Source organism: Hemiscyllium ocellatum, chromosome 23 (genome assembly GCF_020745735.1).
Source record: "Hemiscyllium ocellatum isolate sHemOce1 chromosome 23, sHemOce1.pat.X.cur, whole genome shotgun sequence".
NCBI lineage: Eukaryota > Metazoa > Chordata > Chondrichthyes > Orectolobiformes > Hemiscylliidae > Hemiscyllium > Hemiscyllium ocellatum.
This window is the reverse complement of record NC_083423.1, coordinates 38068814-38082960: the sequence shown is the minus strand read 5'-3', so window position 1 is coordinate 38082960 and position 14147 is coordinate 38068814. Positions and strand designations below refer to the sequence as shown.

Below are 14147 nucleotides of genomic sequence, written 5' to 3'. Positions count from 1 at the left end.
TCCAGATAAACATTTAAGTAGAAAAGTGGATGAGAGTTGAATTTTTCAGTCATTTTTTCACTGACAAAATTGCTGAAAGCTGGCATAAAGGACAGTGCAATAAACAGACGCTGGTGTGATATAACCTCCTTTTTAAGTAGATGTGGCATGTGGTGTGCTTTATCCATCACATCTGGATGTTGCACTTCTTGGTGTGCAGTTTTTGGAGACGCTTGAAACTGACGTGCTTCGAATTTCTCATTCCTATTTGACAAGCCTCAGGTATGTGTCCTACCACGATGTTCAATTTGGAACTGAGCAGGATGCAGGGTATGGTATTTTATTAGCTTTCTGGTCATTCAGAGCATTGCTGCTAATGTTCCTGGGCGCTCTCTGGCTCCAGTAAGCCAGCTGGTTCCACACACAAGTAGAAAAAGAAGTTGGTGTCAGTTTGAATAGGTAATGTCAACCTGAGTGCTGCTCAATAAATATCAGGTATACGAAGACAGGCCATTACTATGACAGGCTATCATTCCCAGGGAAATGAGCAGGATCAATGGCTCCTGGGAAAATCTATCTATCCCTCCATCCCTCTCTCCCCTCTTTGACCTTGGCTTATGAGACTAATTACCATGGCAACCAATGAGGCGAAGCAACAAAACATTTAAGGCTTTGCCAAAACCTGGATGCTCACTAAGCAGTGTTTTGAAGCAATAATTCTGTTGCCTGGGTGACTTTGAGTGCCTTATGCTGCACACGACAAAAATTGTCCAAACAAGTGGTGATGTCCTGTATGCTCTATAATATCACAATGAATAGAGGCATAACATGCAGGCAACTGATGAGCAGAACAAAGGGAATTCAAGGATGTGGATGAGACATTCTTGCATTATGGCCAGTAGTGTCGTCAAATCACTTCAACATTCTTTAGCTAAGCTGCATCAATTTCGCTGTTGAAAATGTTGGGCTATCACGACTGTTCATTCTACTTGTCCTTGCAGTGCTAATGCTTCTTGCAGCTTATAAGAAAGGTACTGTTACTTGTTGGAGTTATGGCTGCCAGTTGCTTGCCAGCAATTACGGTTAGTGACTGGAGCAGATGTAGCGAAAGGAATCCAACTCTAACATACAGCACATTGACTCTAAAGGGTCTGTTCATTAATTCCTTGCACTATGACAAACAGTATGTTATTTTTGATTGGTATTTCTTTCACCCTCAACATGGTATTGTACTTATGATTTGCTGCTATTAAGTTAGAAGGGGAGCCCTTCATATTTGTGAAATTGCTCTTCGGGTTGTGGATGTCACTGGTCAGCATTTATTGCCGCCTACTAATTACTCTTGAACTGAGTGACTTGCTTAGAAAGTAGATAAGAATGAATTCCATACTTTAAATATGGAGTCGCATTTTGACCAGACCAATTAAGGATGGCAGATTTCTTCCTTAAAGACTATTAGAGCAACAATTAATGGGGAAATCATGCCCACCCAATGCTGAGACTTTGCCTTCCAGACTTTTTTTCAAAGATTAATTTTCTTATTTGAAATCAAATTAGAGAATTATCTTGGATCTTTGATTTATTAGTAATGATAATTATGCCACTATCTCCCCTTTCTTTAGAACACTTGGCAAAATCTACCATCATCTTAATAGACAACGTATAACAGATGTCCTCCAAGTTTGTGAGAAGATTTGTAGATTGGGTGCTCGTTGTTGTGGCTCTGCTCGTCTAGCTGGGAATTTGTGTTGCAGACGTTTCGTCCCCTGTCTAGGTGACATACTCAGTGCTTGGGAGCCTCCTGTAAAGCGCTTCTGTGATTTTCCCTCCGGCATTTATAGTGGTTTGAATCTGCCGCTTCCGGTTGTCGCTTCCAGCTAGTCCAAGGACTAGCCACACTACCATACATCAAGAGCATTTCCGAACTGACAGCCAGACTGCTGCGACCACAAGGACTCCTAACAGCACACAAACCAACAGCCACTCTCAGACAGCAACTCATCAGAACGAAGGACCCGATACCCAGCATGAGCAAAACCAATGTAGTGTACAAAATCCCATGCAAGGACTGCACAAAACACTGCATAGGACAAACAGGAAGACAGCTAACGATCCGCATCCATGAACACCAACTAGCCCCGAAACGACACGACCAGCTATCATTAGTAACCACACACGCAGATGACAAGCAACGTGAATTTGACTGGGACAACACTACTATTATAGGACAAGCCAAACCGAGAACAGCCAGGGAATTCCTAGAGGCGTGGCACTCATCCACAGATTCAATCAGTAAGCACATCGACCTGGACCCAATACTCTGTCCACTGAAATAGACAGCTGGAACTGACAAGCGGAAGTGGCAGATTCAAACCACTACAAATGCCGGAGGAAAGATCACAGAAACGTTTCATAGGAGGCTCCCAAACACTCAGGATGTCACCTAGATGGAATGAAACATCTGCAACACAAATTCACAGCTCGGCGAACAGAACCACAACAGATGTCCTCCTTTCAGACTACCATTTTCTTTCAATTGACTCTCATTTTCATCATTGCAAGTTCAATATAATTAATTAAGCATGCATTCTTCTAAGACATCAGAGTTCTCTATGCTAACTTCTGGCTTCACTCTTGAATTCTGTGCCTTGGCCTGTAGCATGTAGTATTGTGACATATCATGGCAGTCTTTACCATGCATTCAGTAACTTGAAAGGTGCTTGGCTTAATTTTGCTACTACATTTGTACAGTTGTTAGTGAGTTCCTGGAACATGGAACACTGCTGTAGGGTCTGACAGGTAGTTTTCCTCTGGATTATTTCAGATGTTTTATTTTTAATATCATCTGATCTGTCCTGCAACTTGAAATAAAAACAAAATTTTCTGAAGAGTTGATCCTTCAATCCCCATGCTCTGTAGTTGTGCAATTCTGTTAACTTGCTTGTAGAAATAGTGTGTAATTGATCTGTAGGTATTTGTGAACCTTGTATTGTGAAGTACAAAACTGGGTTGTCTTCCTATTTACTGCTTTAACACTATACTTTTTAAAACGTTATGTTTTAGCGGTGAAACAAGATACAACAAAGCAAAACTTCTTCAAGGTAAGTAGTGTTTGAAAATAATGTAATGTTTTAATTCTAACATAGAGTTCTAATTATCTTTTATTCTGTTTTGTTTTACTTCGGCAACTACTTTGATCTCCTGTAACAAAAATCCTACAGACTAAGCAAAATTGTTCAGAGGCTGACCTGTCACCAAAAATGTCCCCTTGGATTTGTGCAAAGGATCTGTGCAAAGGTGTTGTGAAGTGTCAACGCCTCTTAGCTGATGTCTCTTTTATTTGCTTTTCTTCTTTCAGTTCCTTAGCTAAGTGTTGTTACTTTGTGTAACATGCTGTATAAATAACCCATCACTAACCAATCTGTGTAACTTTGCTGTATCACTGTACCGTTCAGTTTCTATTTAAAAATCTGAATGTAGGATTTATGTAGAGCTTAAGAGATAAATGGACGTTGTGGTACGAACAAATGAAGAAGACCTCAGGGTCTACCAGTTGTCTGCAACATACTTGGGTTGTCAACTTGAGTGTTTGCATTTTCTTTATTTTCAGGTGAAAGCAAAGGAAATATTGGCTCAAGGTATTGACCACAAATAAACAACGTAATTTAAATTGCATTGTTCACATTTCAAACCATTCCTGAAGTGCTGTATTTGTGTTATAAAGACAAATATGTGACCATTTTTGTACAGCAACAGTCCACAAATAGCAAATCATGAGATAATCTGTTTTAATATCTGTGGTGTTGCAATCCTCACTCTTTTGAAGTGTCAGACTAGATTATGTTTTCACTCTAATGGAACTTGAATCTGCAAACTTAAGTTTTTGAATCAAGAGTGCGTATAGAGATCATTGCAGAGGAATGTAGATGAGCAAGCTTGATTGATGTGTGGAATATCCTTTTACTTTCAGTGAAGAATGTGGAAGTGCTTTAATGAATAATCTTTTTAATGCAATAATTGTTAGGTGGAACTACCAAGTAACTAATGTGCATCAACAATATCTCCCAGCAATAATAAGCTGAAATAGTAATTAATGTATTACTGGCAAGAACAATGGGAACATTTTTGTACTTGGATAATGTCAAAGATCTTTAATATTTGTCTGACACACCATAGGTAGTTCTTAGTTGAACATCTCTGCTGAAAAATGGCATGTCTGGTGATACAACCAAGCTTCAAATGTATCCAGCTACATAGGGAGATCAAATCTTGATGAAAGTTTGAGCAAGAGGTAGAAGCACTAGCAATAAAACAAACTGACAGTCTATGGACTGAAGACCAGTTCAGGTTTTGACTGTGGGGTCTAAAATATATACAAATTAGGAGCAGATGTAGGCCATTTGGCCCTTCAGGTCTGCTCTGCTATTCGATAAGATCACAGTTCATCAGCTGATGTTCTGAGTTCTACATAATGTTTTGATTCACTTGCCTAACAAGAATCTATCTTTGCATAAAAAAATATTCAATGACCATACCTCCTCCCACCACCTGAGGTAGAGAGTCTCAAAGAGAATGCATCCTGGATGCAGCACAAAAAGGCTTCTAGTAAGGTGTATGTTGAACTGAGAAAAGGAGGACGTCGAGGACCAAGATGAAAAGTTGACTTTACTGAGGGATAGTGATTTGAATCACTTACTTCTGTGTTGGGGAAAATTCAGCTTGTAATTTTGCAGTGTTACTACAAGGCAAATCAAGTCTGAATAATTTGTTGAGTTTCTTGAGCAAGTCTGAGCTCGGGTGGATAGGGGAGGAACCAATGTATGTGTTATATTTGGACTTCCAGAAGTCACTTGACAAGGTACCTCCCAAAAGGTCATAAGATAAGAGCCCAAGATGTTGGAGGTAATATAATTTCGTGGATAGAGAATTGATTAGTGGGCAGGAAACAAGTGGGTATAAGTGCTCTCTTTCAGATTGATGATCTGTGACCAATGAGGTTCCACAGAGATCAGTGCTGCGACCACAACTGTTTAGAATAGATATTAATAACTTAGAGGAATAAAGTTAATGTCCCTTTGCCAAATTTGCAGACGACACAAAATGTGGACAGGGATACAAACCGTTCAGCGGGATATTAATAGGTCAAGTAAGTGGGCAAAAAGTTGGCAAATGGAGTATAATGTGGGAAAATGTGAAGTTAATTTTGAAAAAGAACAAAATGTTATTTAAATGGAGAAAACCTGCAGAAAAGTTCCAACACAAAGATGCTTAGGGGTACTGGTGCATCAAAACACAGGAAAGCTGGTACACAGGTGCTGCAGGTAACCAGGAAAGCCAATGGAAGTTTGGTCCTTGTTTCAGGGGTTGTCAGGGTATATGAGTAGGGAAGTCTTACTGCACCTGTACATGATGCTGGTGAGACGACATCTGAGTACTGTAAGCAGTTTTGGTCCCCTTATTTAAGAAAATATATAATTTCATTGGAGTTCAGTGAAGGTTCACTAGGATTATGCCTGGTATGTAAGGATTGTCTTATGACGAAAGGCTAAACAAGTTTGGACTCTACTCATTAGAGTTTAGAAGAATGAAATGTGTTCTCATTGAGATTTATAAGCTTCTTAAGGGGTTTGACAGGATGAATGCTGAGAGGATGTTGCCCCTAGTGGGAGAATCTAAGACCAGGGGTCATATTTTCAGAATAAGTGGATTCAAGTTTAAGACTGAGGTAAGGGGAGGACTGTTGACAGTCTTTGTTAACCTCCTTCCACAAAGCTGTGGGGCAGAGTTCTTGTGTATATTTAAGGCTGAGACAAATTCTTGATCAGTAGGGGAATCCAGGCTTGCAGGGAAAAGACAAGAAAGTGGATGTGAGGAGTGTCAGAAGCTATGGTCCTATTGAATGACTGAGCAGGCTCGAGGGGCTGAATGATCTCCTCCTATTCGTATTTCTTCTGATCTTGTAGGATTAGCTAACCGATAGAAGATGGTGTTGGTTTTGGTGGGGTTTGTTTTCAGTATGGCAACCTGTAACTAGTGGAGTGCCAGAGGAATTGGTGCTGGGGCCAGTTATTTACAATGTCGGATGTCAGTCTTGGACGATAGACAATTTTATAGATGACACAAGTACTGAGCAGGCAAGAGGTGAGGATGACAAAGTCAGCAGAGGTTAATAGATAAGGTCAGTGAGTGGGCCACAACTTGGCTGATGGAATATAATGTAGGAAAGTGAGATTATGCACTTTGGCAGGAAGATGAAAGGAGCTGAATGTTATTTTAAACTGAGACACTGCAGGAAACTGCAGAACGGAAGGATTTGGGATTCCTCATGAAGAATTACTGAAAAGTTAGCACTTGAGTTCAGCAAGTAATAGGGAGGAAAATGTTGACCTTTGTTTCAAAGGGATGAAGTATGAAAATAGGGAGATTTTGCTGGAGTTATACAAGGCACTAGTCAGCTTATTAGGAGAAAGTGAGGACTGCAGATGCTGGAGATCAGTGTTGAAAAATGTGTTGCTGGAAAAGCGCAGCAGGTCAGGCAGCATCCAAGGAGCAGGAGAATCGACGTTTCGGGCATAAGCCCTTCTTCAGGAAGTGGCTGAACACTTTAACTCCCCCTCCCACTCCGCCAAGGACATGCAGGTCCTTGGCCGCCTCCATCGCCAGACCATGGCAACACGATGCCTGGAGGAAGAGCACCTCATCTTCCGCCTAGGAACCCTCCAACCAACCACAAGGGATGAATGCATATTTCTCCAGCTTCCTCATTTCCACCCCCCCCCCCCCCCACCCACACACACACGCGCACACACACACACACACCCCATCTCAGTCCCAACCCTCTGACTCAGCACTGTCGGCAATCATCTTCCTGACCTCTCCGCTTCCACCCCCTCTCTGGCCTATCACCCTCCCCTTAACCTCCTTCCACCTATCACATTCCCAACACCCCCTCCCCCAAGTCCTCCTCCCTACCTTTTATCTTAGCCTGCTTGGCACACCTCCCTCATCCCTGAAGAAGGGCTTATGCCTGAAAAGTCGATTCTCCTGCTCCTTGAATGCTGCCTGACCTGCGGTTTTCCAGCAACACATTTTTCAGCACTAGTCAGATTATTGTGAACTTTTCTTTTATCTGACGTGAGATATACTGACTTTGGAAGCAGTTCAGAGAAGGTTCACTAGGCTGATAGCAGTAGGGAGGGACTGAGGAGAGGTTGAGTAGGCCTGTAGTCATTGGAATTTAGAAGAATGAGTGTTTATTGAAACATATGATACTTAGACATTCAACGTGTGGATGCTAAGAAATTGTTTCCCCTGGTGGGGGAGTCCAAAGCAAAGGGCATAATCTTGAATGAGGGCTTGCACACTTAAGACGAAGCTGAGGAGGAACTTCTCTGAGGATAGTGGATCTGTGGAATTATTTACTGGAAGGGGCTGTCAACGCTGAGTCAGTAAACTTATTCAGGGCAGAGGCAGGTTTTTAACCAGTAAGGTTATAGGAAAAAGGCAGGAAAGTAGAGTTGAGGATTATCAGGTCAACCATGATCTTGTTAAGTGGCAGAACAGACTTGATTAGGCTGAGTGATCTACTTCTGCTATTGCAGATGATGGATTAAACAATTGTCTGCAATTGTATGACTTGTTTTTAAATATTATACAATGTAAATTACTGTTTCTGACACAAGCTATTGTCACGGTCTTTGTAAGAGACATTGTCAAGTTAGAAATATAGAAAACTTTAAAACTGTACTGTGCACATCAATTTTAGTGTTATATTTTAGAGAAGAATGCTAAGTCATCTTGTCTCACAAGAAAGCAAAAACTTGTTGTAAATGAGTGCCAATCCATGCAGGCATCAGCAGACCCTTTAATATTTTTAAAATTTAAACATTTTTACAGACGTATGTCTTTAGTATACAATATGTTAAAAAAAGTTATTCTAACATCTTTCTGTTCCTTCTTAGGGCAGGGTGTGGATGAACCGTTGTCGGAGTTTGGCTCCAAGCAGGCTAAGGCAGCAGGCCAAGCTCTCAGCAAAATCAAATTCTCTCACGTGTTTTCAAGTGACTTACAGCGTGCTAAACAGGTGTGTTTTACTTTCTTTCTCTTTAGTGCTGAATCTTTTCAAGAAGTTATGAATTTTACAGCCATTACTGTATTATAAATTAGATTAAAGTGCAATATGTTAGGAAATTGGCTAATTACATAAGTTATTGAACTTTGAAATGTTAAAACTGCAGCTACTGTAAAAGCAGAGTTCCTTCAGCATCTTGAAATGGATATGGAACCTTTTTCAGAACTTGAGAACAAGAAAAACAGTCATCAGCACAGAAGAAGCCTTTGGGCCCATCAAGTCTGTGCTGACCTATCTATGCTAATCCCACTTTTTGGCACTTGGCCCCCTGGCCTTGAATGATATGGCATTTCATGTGCTCATCCTCATACTTTTTAAAGATTGAGGTTTCCTGCCTCCAGGTAATACATTCCAGATTTCCATCACCCTCTGGGTGAACAAAATTTCCTCAAATTCCCAATAAACTTCCTGTCCTTCACCCTAAAATTATGTCCCTTGATATTGATTCTTCATCTAAAGAGAAGAACAGCTACTTATCCACTTTGTCCATGCCCCCTCATAATCTTCTACCTCCATTCAGGTTCTTCCTCTGCCTTTTCTTAAAAAAAAAACAACCTGCATCAAATCAAAGTCTCATCATTAGTTAATATCCCACACAAATTCCTGATGAATCTCTTCTGCATCCCCTTCAGTGCAATCATATGCTTCCTATAGCATGGTGATCAGAACTATATACAATGCTCCAGCTCAAACCAAAGGTTTGTACAGCTCCAACATAACCTCCCTCTTCCTATACTCTATGCCTTTTAAAAGGCAAGCATCCTGTATGCCTCCTTAACCACCCTATTAACCTGTTTGTTGTCTTCAGCACCCTACGATCCCTCTGTTCCTGAGTTTCTTAGTGCCCTTCTATTCATTGAGTACCCTCTTGTCTAGATACTCCTTCCAAAATACAAGCCTCATGCATTTCCGGGTTCAATTCTGTTTGCCACTGCCCACCTGACTAACCTACCCACATCTTCCTATAACTTAAAATCATCTTCCTCGCTGTTAATAAATCTTCATGTCATCCTCAGACTTAATTATCCTACACACACCACCCCACAGCAAATTCTTATCTGTATCATTTATATGTATATGTATCATAGGAGACCCAGCAGTGATCCCTTTGATACACCTCTGGATACCAGTCTCCAGTCACACAAGTGGCTTCTACCACCACCCTTTGTCTCCTATCACTAAGCTAATTTTGGATCCATCTTGCTAAGATACCCCGAATCTTATGTGCTTTTGTCTTTATTAGCGTACTTGTCCAAGGCTTTGCTGAAATCCATATAAATTACATCAACTGCGCCACACTTGCTGAAATTCATATAAACTACTCAACTGTTCCAAATAGTGATTTCTATTACAACATTGGGTAAACCTCCTGCTTAATTTAAAACCAGCAACACAAAAAAGATTTATCACATGCAGTAATCTGTAAAAATCGAGTGGCCAAGCACGACTTAAAGTAAAAATTAACAACTTTATTTCTTAAAGTATAACACTATTCTCTAGCCTACATTTTACCTTCCCTTCTATAATGTTAATCTGATAAAATTCCCAATTAAGATTTATGAAACAACATTTCTTATCTCAAAACCAGGTAGCTCTAGGTTCTTGTCTTCGGATCTTCCTGTGTCGTCTTTTCTCCTTGTTAGAAATTTCTGCATCACAAGTTACTGATCGAAAAGGCGCCGTTTTCAGGCAGTCTGTTTACGTGCTGGGCTTGTCAGTTCTCCTCTTAACTGTTCAATTTTCCCCCGGTCTTATACCCCAGAGCATCGGATTGTGTCATTGGCTTTTAAGATTGTCAAGATACTCAATTCAAACTTGATTGGAAATGGATTTTTTATTGGTGTATAACTTAAACTGATTGGCCAAGTTCAAATTTGTTTTTATCTCCAGGCAATGAACTACCCGAATTATTATCCCAGTGTTACACACATGGTTGCCTTATTGAGAACACTTGGTGCTGTGTCTGGTAGTTCTGCTTTTAACTCTCTCAAAGATACACCCACTTCTTCATAACACTTTTTAAAGGCCAAATTTCATTCTGAAGTTGGGAAAATAGCTGTATTGTAGGGTTTCAGAATTGGAGAAGGTAGCAGAGAACCCACATCTTGTGGGCAGTTTAGATGCAAACAATGAATTCTGGTTTTGTCAGTCCAAAATCCTGGGAGGAAATAAAGTGCTGTCAATGCTTGTTGTAGAAGTTCAAAAGCATATGGTTCAGAAGCCATTCATTGCTAATAGTAACACCAAAGTAAATACTAGATAGAACAGCTCCTGATGTTCATCACCAGTTTTTGGAAAACCGAACGTGCCATCAAAAAGGAATTAGTTGTATTTTTATTTCTGGCAAAGCAATAGTTGTACTGTATATACAAACAAACTGATGTTGATACAAGAGTATTCAAAATAATGTAATCTATCTATAAGTTGGTTTTACTTGCTAATAATCCACTGCATTTTTTTATTGTTGTAAACTTGATCCCGTATGTTTCAGACTGCATCTGCTATTGTGTCAGAAAACATTTGGGGGCATAAACTTGAAATAATTTGTGATCCAAAGCTTCGAGAAAGAGTAAGTGTTAAACAGAAATACATATAAAATATTACTGTCTATCATTAACAATAAGTTTAAATATGTTGACAAGTGATCTCAAAAACATGAGATTATTTCAGTTTCACAAAGTATGCAATCTATTGAGTTATGTCCTGCTTAAGCTAAATGTATTTATGTAGCTGGCAGGTAAAGACACAATAAAGTGAAATAGTCCTGAGACACTCAAAAACAAAAGTTAAAACCCACTTTGCAGCAGGACACAGTCCACCTACTGAAATTCTTATGACCTTGCTTTTTTTGTTTACTATTGCAATTCCCTTCCCTGTAACTTGATATTATTCCTTGGCATGTCATGCATCAAGGTGAGAAATCTATTCAATTGCTATGATATTTAGTTAGCTATTATGTGAGTCGTGAATTAACTTATGAAATAAAACTGCAGGAAATTCCTGCCAGGCCAGGTAGTATTGATATATACAAAGAGAGTTAATATTTCAGATTGATGAATTTTTATCACAACTGGAAGAAATTGAAGATTTAACAGTTTATATAAGTGTTGGGTAAAGAGATAGAGGAAAGAACAAAAGGAAAGAATTATGTTGAGTTGAAGGCAGGATTTATTAAATTACAAAGGCTTAATGCAAGTTGAAAGGGTTTAATAATGCAACAAAAACTAAAGGAGAGCTGTAATTAATATAACCAAATGTTGAAAAGAATGGCAGCATCGCTTATAACTCGAAGTTATTGAAATCTGGATGTAAAATGCGCAATCCAAAAAATGCGCTGCTCGATGTTCTGATGAGTCTATTTGGAATGGAATGTGAGGCCAAGACCAGAATGGGAGAGAGATGGAGAAATCTAATGGTAAATGGCTGGACTGTATTTAAAGTTATTTATGGACTTGGCTGTGTTTAACTTGTCAAAGTATAAACTACAAAGAACAATACAGCACAGGAAGAGGCTCTTCCACCCTCCAGGTTTGCACTAACACATTTTGCCCTTCCATACTAAAACTGTCTTCACTTACAGGGTCCTTATCTCTCTATTCCCTTCCCTTTCATGTTTGAATGCTGCTATTGTGTCTGCTTCTAGTACCACCTCTAGCAATGCATTCCAGACACTCACCACCCTTTGTGGGAAAAACTTGCCTCACACATTGCTTTTAAACTTCCCTTCTGGCACCTTGAACCTGTAATTGATCCCTCCACCCTGGGAAAAAGCTTCATACTTTCCAACTATCCATGCCATTCGCAATCTCTTAAATTTCTAATGGGTTACCCCTCAACATCCTGTGTTCCAGTGGAAACAAGCCCAGGCTATTCAACCTTTCTTCATAGCTAAAATTCTCCATACCAGGCAACATACTGGTGAACTTTTCTGCACTCTCTCCAAAGCATCCACATGCTTCTGGTATTGTGGTGACCAGAACTGTATGCAGTATTCCAAGTGTGGTCTAACTGCAGTTTTATAAAACTGCAGCATAATTTGTCTATCCTTTATAAGGTGTCTTGCAGAAGTTGCTGTGGCAGGGTTGTGTTGAGTTGGTTGATGTTGTCCTGGATGCTGGGTAATTTGCTGCAAATGATGGTGTGTTTAAGGTTTGGTGGGTGCTTGAAGGCAAGGAGTGGAGGCATGGGGATGACCTTAGTGAGATGTTCATTGTCATCGCTGACATGATGAATGCTGCGAAGAACGTGGTGTAGTTTCTCCACTACAGGGGAGTGCTGGATGACAAAGGGTACTGGATCAATCATATCCTGTATCTGTCTTCTGAGGAGGTTGTAGTTTTTCGCTGTGGCACATTGGAACTGGAAATCAATGAGTTGAACAGTGTATTCCATTCTCATGAGGGTGTCTTTCAGTGTCTGTTACGTTCCTCCTCTGTGCAGATCCTGCGTACACATGTTTAGGGTAGAATTAGAGAAGTGCAGCATTGTGAGGTTATCTGTGGGCTTGCAGTAGAGCGAGGTACTGAGGTTCCATCCTTGATAGAGATGTGTGTCCTTCATTTTTCAGCTGCTGACACTCCACTCAGACCTTCTGACACCCCTGTTCACCCACACCATCTTCACCATCCCCTAATCTCCATGCCTGTGACCATGTGCTTCCCTCCACCTACCCAACAAAAGAGCGGTGCCCCAAAAGCTTCCAATTTGAATCAAACCTGTTGGACTACATCTTGATGACGTGTGACTTCTGACTGTGTTCACCCCACTCCAACACCAGCTCTTCCATATCATCATACTTTAAAGACCTTGATTCCTTACTGTTCTAAATTCTAGAGAAAACAGGCCTAATTTGTCATCACCTTTCCCTTTGCAGCAATTACCTGTTTAAATTTAATTGTCTGATTGCAACAACTCTCCTCATAACTTTTCTCCTGAAGTCTAGGTATCATTCTTGCAAACCTAGGTTGTATTCCCTCCAAGGTCAGTATATCCTTCTGAATGCGAGTAGATCTGCTCATGAAATACTCCAAGTGATGTCGAACTAAAACTTTGTATAGCTGCAGCATAAGTACTGTGAGGCTAGTTAACACCTCAGGTTATTGAGAACATAAGGAAATTATATTGAATTTTAAAAGCAATGCCTTTAGGAAAATCTCCATTCCATGTATGTAATTGATAGATTTAGGGTTTCAATTTGTAACTGAGTAAGAGGGAAGGTAGCAGAAGGAACCCTTAGAGTGCTAGGTATCATTAGAAATTATTTAATGAGGTGCTGCACCCTTTTGGTTCTGGGATATCTAAGTGCAATTTAAATGAACTCGATCAAGACACCTAAGTTGTGATGATGGGGCCTATGGATCTGAGAACATAGCCAATACTTTACAAGGATCAGCAAAGTTTAACTTAAGTTGATCAGTGAAAAATAAAGTTCAGATAGACAGACATTTGTATCTAAAGTTTAAAAATAATGGAATGTATGTGATGTTCATGAGTGAGGTTGACCTAATTAGGTCAGCAAATTAAAAATAGACATTGATTCCTATCACAGAATAACAACTATTGGCTAGCAGAGTTGTTGCAATCAGGCAATTACATTTAAACAGGTAATTGCTGCAAAGGGAAAGGTGATGCATTTTTCAAGTTTGACACTGGATGGTCTGGAAAGCTCTCTCTCTTTGATCCTAGCTTGTAATCTTTAAACTATCCGATTGTAAGTTGGGCTATTTTGGAATTTAGCAAAATTTGTCAGAAGCTGTCGATGTTGTGACTTTAGTTCTTTAACGCCACTTCTCCACCCCTCTCCCAAACCCTCGTTCAGATTTTAATTTGAACGAAAGTCACTTTGTCCTACATTTCTTATTACTTAATGAAATCTGAGTCAGAATATAATTATTGTACAGGCTAGTTTTAAAGTTAGAAGGTTATAATTATTCATTGTTATAAACCAAGTCTACCTCTGTTAAGGCTGCCTTTACTCTTACTTCAGTGTATCAGCTTCTGGAATTCTCATCTGTGCTTTTTATTACTATTTTAATGG

At 39.8% G+C, this 14147-nt stretch overlaps 1 protein-coding gene across 1 annotated transcript in view; it reads left to right on the top strand.

The window, feature by feature from the left end:
• LOC132826607 (fructose-2,6-bisphosphatase TIGAR-like) overlaps positions 1–14147 on the top strand; it is a 29815-nt gene that overhangs the window by 2985 nt on the left and 12683 nt on the right. Inside the window, exons 3-6 of the mRNA XM_060842562.1 lie at positions 3043–3080; positions 3590–3617; positions 7941–8062; positions 10602–10679. Coding sequence (XP_060698545.1) covers positions 3043–3080; positions 3590–3617; positions 7941–8062; positions 10602–10679 — 266 coding nt within the window. The remainder of the gene's footprint in view (positions 1–3042; positions 3081–3589; positions 3618–7940; positions 8063–10601; positions 10680–14147) is intronic.